The following is a 14,166-nucleotide window of genomic DNA, read 5'->3' on the forward strand; positions in this document are numbered from 1 at the left end:
AAATGTGCATTAGCATTATGTCTGAAAAAACAATGCACATTTAAAGATATTTTATTGCGAAATATGCTAAAAATCATCTGAGTCTTTAGCAAATCATAATTTTTTTTTTTGGTGGGAGGTTTTGCCTCAGTATTGGTGGCTGATGACTGATCACGGTGGTGCTTGCTAAAGGTTTGGGTGACTGTAGCAATTTCTTAAAATAATGAAGTTTGGGCTGGGTGCGGTGGCTCACACCTGTAATTCCAGCACTTTAGGAGGCCAAGGGAGGCGGATCACGAGGTCAGGAGTTCAAGACCAACCTGGCCAGTATGGTGAAACCCTGTCTCTACTAAAATACAAAAATTAGCTGTGCATGGTGGCACACTGCCTGTACTCCCAGCTACTCAGGAGGCTGAGGCAGTAGAATTGTTTGAACCCAGGAGGCAGAAGTTGCAGTGAGCCGAGATTGCACCACTGCACTCCAGCCTGGGCAACAGAGGGAGACTCCATCTCCATCAATCAATCAATCAATCAATCAGTAACAATGAAGTTTGCTCCATCAATTGACTCTTCCTCTCGGGAAAGATTTCTCTGTAGCATGCGAAGCTGTTCGATAGCATTTTAACCACAATAGAAGTTCTTTCAAAATTAGTTCTTTCAAACTCTGCTACTGCTTTACCAACTAAGTTTATGTAATATTTTAAATCCTTTATCATTTCAATGATACTCATAGCATCTTCACCAGAAGTAAACTCCATTTCATATAACTACATTCTTTGCTCATCCATGAGAAACAACTCATCTTTTCAAGTTTTATCATGAGATTACAGCAATGTAGTCTCATCTTCAGGATTCACTTCTAATTATAGTTCTTTTGTGATTTCCACCGCATCTGCCTTTCTCCATTGAAATCTTGAACCTCTCGAAGTCACCCATGAAGATTGGAATATTCTTCTTTCAAACTCTTGTTAATGTTGATATTTTGATCTCTTCCCTTGAATCATGAATGTTCTTAATAACATCTAGAATGGTAAATTCTTTCCAGAAGGTTTTCAGTGTACTTCTCTCAGATCGATTAGCTGTATCACTATCTGTGGCAGCTATAGCCTTATGAAATACATTTCTTTAGTAAGACTTGAAAGTAAGAATGATTCCTGGATCCATGGGCTGCAGAATGGATATTGTATTAGTAGGCATGAAAACAACATTCATCTCCTTGTGCATCTCTCTCAGAGTTCTTGAGTGACCAAGTACCTTGTCAATGAGTGTAATATTTTGAAAGGAATTTTTTTTTCTGAGCAGTAGGTCTCAATAGTGGGCTTCAAATATTCAATAAACCATGTAAACAGATGTGCTGCGTATTAGTCAATTTTCACACTACTATAAAGAAACACCTGAGAGTGGGTAATATTTATAAAGAAAAGAGGTTTAATTGGCTCATGTTTTTACAGGCTGTATAGGAAACATCACTGGGGTGGCCTCAGTAAACTTTCAATCATGGTGGAAGGGGAAGTACACACATCTTACATGGCTGGAGCAGTAGGAAGAGAAAGAAGGGGGTTGGTGCCACACATATTTAAACAACCAGATCTCATGAGAACTCTTTCATGAGAACAGCACTAGGGGGATGGTGCTAAACCATTAGAAACTGTCCCCATGACCCAAACATCTCTCACCAGGCCTTACTTCCAACATTGGGGATTACAATTTGACAAGAGATTTGGGCTGAGACACAGACCCATATCATATCATGCTGTCATCCAGGTTGTTGTTCCATATATAGAGGACAGGCCAGGTAAATGTAGGTTAGTTCTTAAGGGCCCTAGGACTTTCACAATGGTAAATGAGCATTGGCTTCAACTTCAAGTCACCAATTACATTATCCCTTAACAGGAGAGTCTGCCTGTCCTTTGAAGCCAGGCATTGACTTTTTCTCTCTAGATAGCATCTTCTTCCACTAGACGGCTGTTTCATGTATACTGAAAATCTATTTAGTATAGCCACATTCATCAATTATCAGTGTTTTTTTTTGTTGTTGTAGGGATGGCTTCTTTCCTTCAACCTCCGCTAGCTTCAGCCTTTTCTTCTGCAGCTTCCTCACTTCTCTCGGTCTTTACAGAATCAAAAACCATGAGGGGCTTACTCTGGGTTAGGCTTTGGCTTAAAGGAATGTTTTGGGTGGTTTGATCCCTCCACACCACTAAAACTTTCTCCATATCAGCAATAATGCTGTTTTGCTTTCTAATCATTCATGTGTTCATTGGAATAGCACTTTAAAGTCACTCCAAGAATGTATCCTTTGCATTCACAATTTGGTCAACTGGTGCAAGTGGCCTGGCTTTCCATGTGCCTTCCTCAATAAGCCTAGTAATCATTTCTAGCTTTTGATTTAAAGTGAGAGATGTGTGATCCTTTCACTTGAACACTTAGAGGCCACTACAGAGTAACTGATTGCCTGCCTTCAATATTATTGTGTCTCCGGGAATAAGGAGGCCCAAGGAGAGGGAGAGACAGGACAACAGCTGGTTGATAGGAGTTGTCAGATCACAGAACATTTATTAAGTTCACTGTGTTATATGTGTGTGGTTCATGATACCCCAATTCAATTACAATAGTGTAATATTGGGGTTTAGGGGTTCAGGGTGTCCTTAGCTCCCCTGAGAGGACGTTTTTCCATGTTCTTGGTTTTCTACCCTCTCAAGAATGAGAGAGGGGACCACGGCGCAGTGCACAGTCAATGCCGGACTTAAAAGTGTTTGTAGAAAGTGATTTATTTAGAGAGAGAGGAAAAAAAAATGGAGAAGGAGAGAGAAATAAACAGCTAAGTCTCACACTGAGTGAGAGAATCCAGTAAGATGGAATCCAGGAGAGGAAAGCCACTTCCACTCTGAGTGAAAGGGAATAGAGAGAGATGGAGTTTAGGAGGGGAAGACAGGCTTTCACGAGAGAGTGTTTGAAGGGGACTTCAGAGGAAAAATTTAGGACAGAGAACAGCTTCCACGAGCACGAGAGTGTTCGTGGACAGGAACCCAAACATGGAGTCCAAAGGGCTGTGGAAGAAGAAGACTTTTATCCTGGGAGGAACCCCCACTTTCTTTAAGGCCCCTGGCTAATGAAAGGAGTTTTTTAGAACTTTTGCTGGAGTGATTGACTTTTAGTTTTTTTTCCCGTGCTCGTGAAATTTAAACATAAACCGTTAAATCTCCTGGATGGAGAGAGATGGGAGCAGGGCATGGCACAGCACTGGAAAATTTTTGCACTTAAAACTAAGCCCCCTTGTAGACCCTGGAAGAGCACACCTTCCCTTAATAGTATATCAAAGATTACTAATCACAGATCACTTAACGGTCTGATAATGATGAGAGCTTTGAAATATTTGATAGCAAGAGCTATCAAAATGTGACAGAGACACAAAGTGAGCACATGCTGTTGGAAAAATGGCACTGAGACTTGATGTTGGGTTGCTACAAACCTTCAATTTGTAAAAAACACACTATCTGCAAAACACTATAAAGTGAAGCACAATAAAATATTGTGCCTGTATTTGGTCTTTGTCCCAATTTTCTGTCACACAACTCCTAAAATTTTTGGCATCTCTGAAGTGATGTGTCCTTTTTATGCTAGGGACTAACCCTAGGTAGCTTCCGAATAGGGATTGGTCCCAGGAAAGACCAAGGCATGATTAAACTGTTTAGACTTTCCAACCTCCTGGAAGGGAAAGGGGTTGAAAGTTAAGCCAATCACTAGCAGCCAGTGATTTAATCAGTCACTTACATAACGAAGTTTCCATGAAAACCCAAAAGGGCTGGGTTTGGAGAGCTTCCGGAAAGTTGAACATGTGGAAGTTGAACATATAGAAGTTGCTAGAGGATTGTGTATCTGGAGAGGGCATAGAAGCTCCATGCCCCTTCTTACATGCTTTGCCCTATGTATTTCTTCATTTTCCTTTGTTACAACCTTGATAATAAACTAGTAAATGTAAGTAAGTTTCCCCGAATTCTGTGAGACGTTCTAATAAATTAATTGAACCCAAGAAAGGGGCTCATGGGAGCCCCTTGATTTATAGATGGATTAGTCAGACCAACTGGTAAAACACCCAGGGCTTGCAATTGGTATTGGAAGTGGAGGACAGTCTTCTGAGATTGATCCCTCAACATATGGGACCTGATGCTATCTCCAAGTAGATAATAACATCAGAACTAAATTGAATTAGAGGACACCCAGATGGTGTCCTGTGCAGAATTGATTGCTTGCTTAGTGTATAGAAAACCCCCACATACACAGTTGGTCACAAAAGTATTCTGTGTTGTGAGAGCAGGCGTCCCCAAACTTTTTACACAGGGGGCCAGTTCACTGTCCCTCAGACCGTTGGAGGGCCGCCACATACTGTGCTCCTCTCACTGACCACCAGTGAAAGAGGTGCCCCTTCCTGAAGTGCGGCGGGGGGCCAGATAAATGGCCTCAGGGGGCCGCATGCGGCCTGTGGGCCATAGTTTGGGGACGCCTGTGTGAGAGTATAGTAGGAGAAACTGAGTTTCTTTTTTCCTGTATCCTCTGACCAGGGATAGAGATCTCTATACCCAGACTACAATGAATACACCTGTCCTCTTTTAATCTTTTCTTAAAGGTCACTTTAGATGCATGCAGTAAACTTATAAGTTATTAGATGGATTACAGATACACACTTAATATCCTAATTGGATAAGGAGATGATTTGCTTTTCCTCATTTTGTTAGCTATTTTGATTTTTTGATAATTGTTACAAGGCTGTGAAATAAAGTGTTGTAAGAAGCAGGCGTGCAGTCCTGCATTACTGTGTGTGATTTCTTTAAAGCATTGGTTTCGACTTTTGGCAGATGGGAGTGAGGCTGGCTGCATGGTGTATCTAATTTTTGTGATGGAAATTATGCAAAGTCCCTTCTTTCTGTACCTTCAGATCCTAACAGTAATTATATTTTTAAACTGAGAACTTGCCAACAGTTTAATTCAATAAGCATTTATTATTTACTACCTACCTGGCACTTTATTAATGCTCAGTGATATAACAATAAGTCAAGACAGATCTGCCCTGAATAAAATTTTATAGTCCATAACTATTCTAATTTTTTTTTTGAGACAGAGTCTCTCTTTGTTGCCCAGGCTGCGGTGCAGTGATGCGATCTCGGCTTACTGCAACCTCTGCCTCCCGGAATCAAGCAATTCTCCTGCCTCAGCCTCCTGAGTAGCTGGGACTACAGTTACATGCTACCAGGCCCGGCTAATTTTTGTAATTTTATTAGAGACTGGTTTTCACTATATTGGTCAGGCTGGTCTCAAACTCCTGACCTCAGGTGATCCACCCACCTCAGTCTCCCAAAGTCCTGGGATTATAGGTGTGAGTCACTGTGCCCAGCAACCACTAATTTTTAAAGAATACACGTGTAATTATCAGTGAAGCCTAGGCCAGAAAGCATTCCCTCCATGCTATCTGCTAATGCAGCTACCAAATCTCTTAGGCGACTGAATGAATTTCTGTTCACTCCTTTCATGTACATAGAGAGATTTATTTTAGGGCATCCAATGTGTTTTCATTTACATTATAAGAATTATGTTTTCTGTATGTTTCTACAAGTTTTTTCTTCATCATTAGTAACCCAGGTCATTCTTTCTGGAAGTATTATGCTAACCAGTGTTTTTTTAATTTTAGTTTTCTCGTAAGATTCACATTGAAACTATGTGTGAAGTAAAGAAAATCTACTCTCAGGATGAGTTTAGAATTTTGAAGAAAAAGTCCTTCACTTTTCCAGGAGACCATAAGTCAGTTACAACTGATACAGGCAAGTAATGAAATAAGAAAAAAGTATATATAACCACTTAATTAAAAGCAAAGCAATTTAATCTTGCTGTCTTATGTTAAAAATAACTTCAGATTTCCATATAAAATTTAAATATGAAAAGTAAAAATAAAACGATAATTGGCCGGGCGCGGTGGCTCAAGCCTGTAATCCCAGCACTTTGGGAGGCCGAGGCGGGTGGATCACGAGCTCAAGAGATCGAGACCATCCTGGTCAACATGGTGAAACCCCGTCTCTACTAAAAATACAAAAAATTAGCTGGGCATGGTGGCGCGTGCCTATAATCCCAGCTACTCAGGAGGCTGAGGCAGGAGAATTGCCTGAACCCAGGAGGCAGAGGTTGCGGTGAGCCGAGATCGTGCCATTGCACTCCAGCCTGGGTAACAAGAGCAAAACTCCGTCTCAAAAAAATAAATAAATAAATAAAAATAAAACGATAATTTAATAGCAATAAGTCACTTCATTTCACTATCCGTTGTTTTCTAGTAAATTAAATTGTATAGGGCATTACATCTTACATAGAGCTCATAGTGTTTTGAACAACAATCAGAATAGATTGTACATCAAAATGAAACAAAAACCTAAAGTTCCTAAAGATGACGTGATTTCACTCAAATCAGATTGAAAATCCATATTTTTGGGACTAAGATGCAGCTCTCCTAATTCAATTCCACAACTCCTCTGAGAATTATCATAATTTAAAGAAATACACTCAGCCAACTAGCATATGAAATATTCTACTGAACTGAATTCTTTGAATTTTTTCCATAGGAAAGGGGAGTTTGAGTATGAATAGTGAGGGAAAACACCTAGTTGAACTAAACACTAAGTAGAGTATAAAATATTACTAAGGATTTTTAGAGATAATTTAGAAACAATTTAAATTTACTTTGTCAAAATTTATGTGTCCACATTTGAAGGAAAAACATTTAAAATGCCATGGTTTTAAAAGTATACCCAAACGAGATGATGGTAATTGCATTAAAATTGCTCTAGCAAATAGGCCTCATAAAAAACTGAGGAGTGTGTTACAAAGTCATCTCTTGCCTTCCTTTTTCTGTCTTTCTTTGTTTCTAATCATTGTAGTCACATACACTGCTGTGGTGGTGGTTCTATTTTAAAATAGTCTTTTTTTCTTTTTTTTCTTAAAGAGATATGGCCTGTGTATGTGGAATTGACCAGTGAAAAGATATATGGCTGCGATTTCATTGTCAGTGCTACAGGAGTTACACCAAATGTAGAGCCTTTTCTCCATGGTAACAGTGTAAGGTGAAAGTTTTGTCCAGCTATGAATATTTTTGAAGTATTTTTGTGAAGGTCTCTTGTTCTCGAACATTAATATTATTTTAGTAATACAAAAATAATGGTTGAAAACAATTTGGTTATAACATTGTCTTGATTTACAGTATTTTTTACTGCTTAAAATCCTTACATAGTTACATCCTGGTATAAGTGTCATAGTAATGGTTCATAATGTACAACTTATTTATCTAAATGTTGGTAAGAGACTGACACCTCCCACAACTTCTCAGAAGTGATTATTTTAGAGAAACCATCTTGTATTTTTCACTTTTCAGTACTTGATGCTTACAAAAAAAAAACAATGTTCTTTTGGTTATGGGTAGAGTAGTCAAATGGTTATTGGATACTTGTCATGTTGAAATTCTAAGAATTGTATGAGTCAATCTTAGTTGGAATTTGATCCATGTAAGTTCAGCTTAGGTGTCTAAATTTTGCGGCTATTTTCCATTTTCTCATTAAAGATGAGCATGTTAAAGTGTAAAAATTTGTTCTTTTACTTTAGAACGAAAAAATCATGTTTCATTTTTCTTAACACTTAAGTTTATGAGGAAAACTCTTTAGTTTGATCTAGGAGCAGATGGTGGCCTGAAAGTGGATGATCATATGCACACATCCCTTCCTGATATCTATGCTGCTGGTGACATCTGTACTACATCCTGGCAGCTGAGCCCCGTCTGGCAGCAGGTAAGCTAGCATATGTGACCATATGTTTTTATTAGAGATTCTGTCTGAAAATAAAGCGGTTGTTACTAATATATCCAACTTCCAGTTTTCCAACATTTCTGCTTAAGTAGGAAGCTAGCACAGAGTTGTTATATATATTTAAAAAAAAAAAACAAAAAAAAACTAGAATTTTCCCTGCCTGCTATTATTATAATAGTAGACCGGTATATCTTTTAATTTAAAAGAATATATAGGTTATTGCTTTGTTTTTCATTCCGACATGCTTATCAGCAGTGTCTAATAGAACTTTCTGTGATTATGGAAATGTGTAATTCTGTACCATCCAGTCAGGTAGCCAGCAGTATGTCACATGACCACTTGAAAAATGGTTAATATGACCAAGGAACTGAATTTTTATTTTTACTTACTTTTCATTAGCTTCAAATCGCTATATGTGGCTAGTGTCCAATACCATGTTGGACAGCACAACTTTAGATTAAAAAACAAAACTACTAAGATTGTAAATTATATAGATAAAGCATTCTATTCCTGGACGATCCTATTCTGTCCCTGTGGTAATTATTACTAAAAAATGTTCCCGGCTAAGTGCAGTGATTCACACCTGTAATCCTAGCACTTTGGGAGGACAAGGCAGGTGGATCACCTGAGATCAGGAATTCGAGACCAGCCTGGCCAACATGATGAAACCCTGTCACTACTAAAAATACAAAAAATCAGCTGGGCGTGGTGGTACGCACCTAAAATCCCAGCTACTCAGGTGGCTGAGGCAGGAGAATCGCTTGAACCTGGGAGGTGGAGGTTGCAGTGAGCCAAGATCGTGCCACTGCACTCCAGCCTGGGCAACAAGAGCAAAACTCTATCTAAAAAAAAAAAAAAAATTCCTATAGTAAATGCCTTTCCTGAGCCTTAACAAGTCCCAACTGGCTCTAGACTTTTCCCTGTCCTCACAGCTTTACCTACCTCCTTCTAATGGTGTAACAAAAATACCAGAGGAAGATAAGAGACAGTGACCAGAGTGTGAGGAGGGGCAGAGACCTAGAGACCTAGGTAGATGTTTGAGATCAAGGAATCCATCAACATTTATCTTTGTTAAAGACCAGCTCCACAGTTAGGGACATTATTCATTCAGATTAACTATGCAGTGTGAAGTAGTAGAAGAGCTAAAAGTATTTCAAGAGGCAGCACCATCATTTCGTGTTCTTACAGACAGTAGAGACATCAATAATTAGAGAGTGGTTCCACCCTTTCTGTTTCTAACCTGCCTCATTCTGTGTCATTTCTGTGGCAAGAGTATCACAAATTCTTAAGAGTTGGAGTTTGTGTGTGTGTTTTTTTTAACATTTTTAATTCTCTAGGGTAATTATATTTTAATGTGTTACAATCTGAGAGAAAAAAATCCGAAAATAAAAAGGTGTCCCTTGTTTTCAGTGCACCTTATAGACCCCATTTCTTAGCTTATACAAGCAATAAGGATACTAATTAGTTTATGCAGTCCAAGATGCAAACTTTCAGGCCACTCCTATTAGCCGTTCTCTAGTTGTTACTATGCTCAGTTTATTCTGATCCCTTGCCATAAACTGCCTTTCACTTTATCAAATCTGTAATACCTTGTTTACAGAGAGAAGATTGGAAAAAAAAAAAAAAATCTACATGACTTCTGCTAGAAATGCTTAAAGCTTATGTCCGTGATTATGATATTCTTCCTGCAAACAAAAGACAGCATTAGGTACATATGCACATACAGAGAGGCACAAGGAAACCAAGTGCTTATTTTAGGCTAACCTATTTAATTCTCTAGTAGTTACAGAGTAGGTAGTAGTATGTTTATGTTTCAGGTAAATGAACCGAGGCTCAGAAAAGTTATAAATGCAGATAAGTTGATATTCAAATCCACTGTGACTCCCAAGGTCAGTGTTCTTTTATACCAGGGAGTGTCAAAACTTTGTATAAATTAAATAAAAATACAATAGAGGATAAATTAATCCTGTCATACAAAAGAATTTGTGACTTCCCAGAATCAGTTGCTGAAATATGTATGTTGTCTTGGGGTGAGGCACCAACAATCTGACCACTGAGGTTAACAGCATGGGAGACTTTAATGTGTGTATAAGAATGAAGGTTGCTGAAAAATAGAACAAGTTCTTCAGTGGTAATTTGACCTTTCTATTAATGGTGATGACAAACTTTGACGAAGGGACTGGTTAAACATTTTTTCTCACCTGGTATAGCTTAATATAGTTTCATAGTATTTAATAGAACTGCTACTAAAACAGGTATGATTTGGTATCATCTTTTAAATTTAGAGGCAGTAATTTAGATATAATTAATAAATATCAAAAATTAGTCTGATTAGTTGTCCATTGGTGACTGCTTCTGTGGCAAAGATGGCAGACTGTCATTTAACTCCTTTAAGTGAATTTACAAGGTTAAGATAACATTTTTCAAATAATGATCATGAAAAATGACATTGTAAAACATTTTTTCATTATTTCAGATGAGGCTGTGGACCCAGGCTAGGCAGATGGGATGGTATGCAGCAAAGTGCATGGCTGCAGCGAGTTCAGGAGACTCTATAGACATGGATTTTAGCTTTGAACTGTTTGCGCATGTGACAAAATTTTTTAACTATAAGGTAAGATAGCATATTAATGCCTTCGCTGCTTGTTTGTCTTATGACTATGGATAGATCATCTAATCTCACTTGAATAAAAATATACTTGATTTTAATCATTTTACAAAAAAATGGCATTTTTCATTTCTTACAAACCAATACCTGGTATTATTGCTAGTCTCAATCCCTCATCATCTGATAATTATCCACCTTACCACTATGCTATTTTAGTTAAGAGGGAAAAAAATTTATCTCCAGATTTGTTCGATGTTGGTGCATTTTTAACTTTTACTTGTGATTCATCCTTTCTTTGTGAAGGGAACTAACAGCTATTGTACTCAAAAATAAATCAAGTGCTTTCCTTTATGTGTTATGTTATTCAGTCCTCTTTCCATTATTCTAACGAAGGTCGTTTGGGTTTTTTTTGTTAGTTTTCTTTTTCCCCTAATTTACAAAGAAGGAGAAACATATTCATAAGGCTCAGGGAAAGATCTAGTTCAGTTCCTTGCTAAATCTTTAAACCATGACTCCAGGATAATGTAGTCTACCTCCTACATATTTATATATTTGCTATATAGTTTTCATGTTTCTATAGATTGGTATTATCACCTAGCCATTCACTAGATATTTTTTGTGTTAAAAATATTAAACATTAATATTTGACTATATTCATAAGAATTTTTTAATGTCACTGTAGATTGTGTGGTAATGTCATCGGTAGAATCAATGCATGCTATTCAAATATTTTTTGGGGGACTCTCCCTAATAACATTTTTAGTTATAAAATTTTGTGGCATAATTTTTCTGCTGACTATTCTGACATGACACAAAATACCCATTACATTTTCTTTTTGATATTCATGACAGTAACCTTTTCATCCTTATATATAGGTTGTACTGCTGGGAAAATACAATGCACAGGGCTTAGGTTCAGATCATGAATTAATGCTGAGATGTACCAAAGGACAAGAATACATCAAAGTCGTCATGCAAAATGGACGAATGATGGGAGCTGTCTTAATTGGTGAAACTGATTTGGAAGAAACATTTGAAAATCTAATTTTAAACCAAATGAATCTTTCATCATATGGAGAAGATCTGCTAGATCCAAATATTGATATAGAAGATTATTTTGACTGAAAATAAAAATTCAAGAATCGTATAATGTTCCAAATGACACCAAAAAAATCACAAGTCAATAAAATGAATGACTGCATTGAGTTAATGATGACCACACTGAAAATTACAGAAGTGATAATGACATTAATGGAAAAGTATAAGAACAAATTCTAAGTGAAATCAGTTCAAGTAATTTATTTATAGATATATCTTTCCAATACAACACTCACTGCTTAGATAAAAAGTCTTGTTTATTTCTGTGTTTTAAACATAAATATGTTTACTTGTGATTGAGCTTTGGAGCAAATTTAGCTAAGTTATCTATCTACTTAGCCAAAATGTATACTAGTAGATATGTCAAAATACAGCTGTGGTTTCTTGAACTTATTAAATAAGTTTTATTTTACTTAAACTGAGATATAGCAATATCTCATTTACTAATATTTTATATTGATGACTTACTCCTTTTTTGTTTGAATTGTACTTCTGGTTTTATAACCTGAAATCATCTACATCAAGCTTGTCCAACTCATAGCCCACAGGCGTGGTATAGCCCAGGACAGCTTTGAATGCAGCCCAACACAAATTTATAAACTTTCTTAAAACATGAGATTTTCTTGAAACTTTTTTTTCAGCGCATCAGCTGTCATTAGTGTTAGCATATTTTATGTGCAGCCCAAGACAATTATTCTTCTTCCAGTATGGCCCAGGGAAGCCAAAAGATTGGACATTCCTGATCTACATATTCAATTTAAAAGTATCGTTCACGTTTAATGAGCCTCTGTCAGTATAATATTGCTTTCAAAAAGATAGTTACATAAAAATAAAAAATACAGCTAATATATAAAGGCATAAAAATTGTATGAACTTATTGTCAAATATTTTACTTTTAAAGGGTTTTACATAAAAATTTTTTCCCTTGTTTTATACTGGAAAATTATATAATACATGATCTCTAATTTTCAAAAGCTCTCAAAAGTTTAAATCTTCAGAGATAAGCTCTGAAAATATAGATCCATATTTAGAAAATATCAATGAAATGGTTTTTAAAATTAAGCTTTTGTCTAACTACAAAAATAATGGCGTATACATGCATAAACATCTTTAATTAGAAAATCTGGTAACATTCACTTCAGGCATCATCAATTTTTCTTTTCTTAGCTCCTATATTCTTAGAGCCAGATTGCTGAAGCATGTTTGCAGGCTTCTTCTGGAAGTTTCCTGAATTTTTTTCCTCCATCTTTTTATCACCTTGTTCAGAATGACAAGTTTGAGATGATTCAACCTACAAAAAAAATAGCAAGCACTCTGGTAAAAATTCAGCTATTCAGTTTTTCATAAGATTAAACATTTCAAAATATTCTTTATCGGTTGGCTTTTTAAGTATCAAGGGGTCTAGTTTTTTTTACCTACAAATTTCTATTCAAATATGAGCTCTATTGAATAAAAGGGGCTACATTGTGAGAGAAGTTTCAAAGACCTCAAATATCATTAGACACAATGGCACTTGACGTGCTTTTGCAGACTTGATAGTATTTGGTTTATAACAAGTGTTTTTTAACCAATGGAAGAGCAGAAACAGACTTACCAACTATTAGTAATCACAACCAATACCATAAAAGCAGGGTACATAACAAAATTAGATACTAAAGTGGAGTCCTTACATTCCAAGAGATGGGAAACCCCTAGTTTTCTCTCTTCCATACCCAGAAATCCAATCAGAAAACTGACTTTCCCTATGTTCAGCTGGACCTAGGGGGATATGACAGAAAAGCATCCCATAGGCTTCAATATATTTTAAAAATACATAAAACAAAATTAATAGCCAGTTACCCTGAAAGAATTCTGTGTGGACTTCGTCACTTGCATAGTAATAGCATGTGCCTCATTGTTCAGAAGATTAGCTTTAGGTCCTATTTTCAAATAGGAAATGGTAGCATAAGCTGTAAAACTGTAGTCTTCTCTGCAGAAAATAAAGCCCAACAATAAGAAAGCTTTTGAAGGAATCATAGAAAACAAATTTATAAAAGAAATAGCTATATGTGCAATAATTTTTTAGTAACATATTGACTTGAAATAATAAAACTTACAAGAATGCAAATATAACCCGTATAGAAAATATTTTAGTTTTTTTATTTTTTGATTTATAGTGATTAAAGTTGGAGTTTTTCAGGTAAATTCTTTTCTATAGCATTTAAAAGTTCACACAAAATAACTGCAAAAGCATTCATTCTGTTCCAGTTAAAAAAGGAACAGCCATAAAGACAAAATGAAAGGATAATAAATGAGTTTATACATACTTAAGATACTGCTGTATTAGGAAGTGTGCAATAATTTTCTCCAGGTCTTCACGAGGAAGTGTGGGAGCCACAACACCTGCCACTCTCAATTTTGCTGCACCCTTTCCCATCCAAGAATCAATCAGTTTCAGTGGAGTGAGTTTTTCATTCAGTTCCTCTGCCTGCTTCAGGATCTTGATTAGATCTCTGCAGTACTCTGTTACATTCTTTCTTTCAAATGCTATAATAAAACAAATATGGTAAGAGGTAATTGGGATTTAGAATTGAGGGCACGGATAGGCTATCTTAAGTAGTTAAACTGGTTTAAAGCTAGTTATCAATGTGAGGCACCCTAAAC

At 36.6% G+C, this 14,166-nt stretch overlaps 2 protein-coding genes across 3 annotated transcripts in view; one reads left to right on the plus strand and one right to left on the minus strand.

Annotated features, from left to right (window-relative positions):
- The window catches only part of PYROXD1 (pyridine nucleotide-disulphide oxidoreductase domain 1), a 28,993-nt gene extending 17,048 nt beyond the window's left edge, over window positions 1-11,945 (plus strand). The window contains exons 8-12 of the mRNA XM_003926561.4: window positions 5,666-5,795; window positions 6,965-7,077; window positions 7,677-7,799; window positions 10,294-10,431; window positions 11,302-11,945. Of these exons, the coding sequence (XP_003926610.3) occupies window positions 5,666-5,795; window positions 6,965-7,077; window positions 7,677-7,799; window positions 10,294-10,431; window positions 11,302-11,550 (753 nt within the window). The 3' untranslated portion in view covers window positions 11,551-11,945. The remainder of the gene's footprint in view (window positions 1-5,665; window positions 5,796-6,964; window positions 7,078-7,676; window positions 7,800-10,293; window positions 10,432-11,301) is intronic.
- Window positions 11,946-12,274: 329 nt separating this feature from the next.
- Window positions 12,275-14,166, minus strand: part of RECQL (RecQ like helicase) — a 28,613-nt gene continuing 26,721 nt past the window's right edge. For both annotated transcript variants that reach the window (XM_010337294.3, XM_074402877.1), the window contains exons 13-15: window positions 13,830-14,049; window positions 13,363-13,492; window positions 12,275-12,814 (exon numbers count right to left, since the gene is read on the minus strand). In XM_010337294.3, the coding sequence (XP_010335596.1) occupies window positions 12,662-12,814; window positions 13,363-13,492; window positions 13,830-14,049 (503 nt within the window). In that variant the 3' untranslated portion in view covers window positions 12,275-12,661. The remainder of the gene's footprint in view (window positions 12,815-13,362; window positions 13,493-13,829; window positions 14,050-14,166) is intronic.

This window comes from Saimiri boliviensis, chromosome 7 (genome assembly GCF_048565385.1).
Source record: "Saimiri boliviensis isolate mSaiBol1 chromosome 7, mSaiBol1.pri, whole genome shotgun sequence".
Taxonomy (NCBI): Eukaryota; Metazoa; Chordata; class Mammalia; order Primates; family Cebidae; genus Saimiri; species Saimiri boliviensis.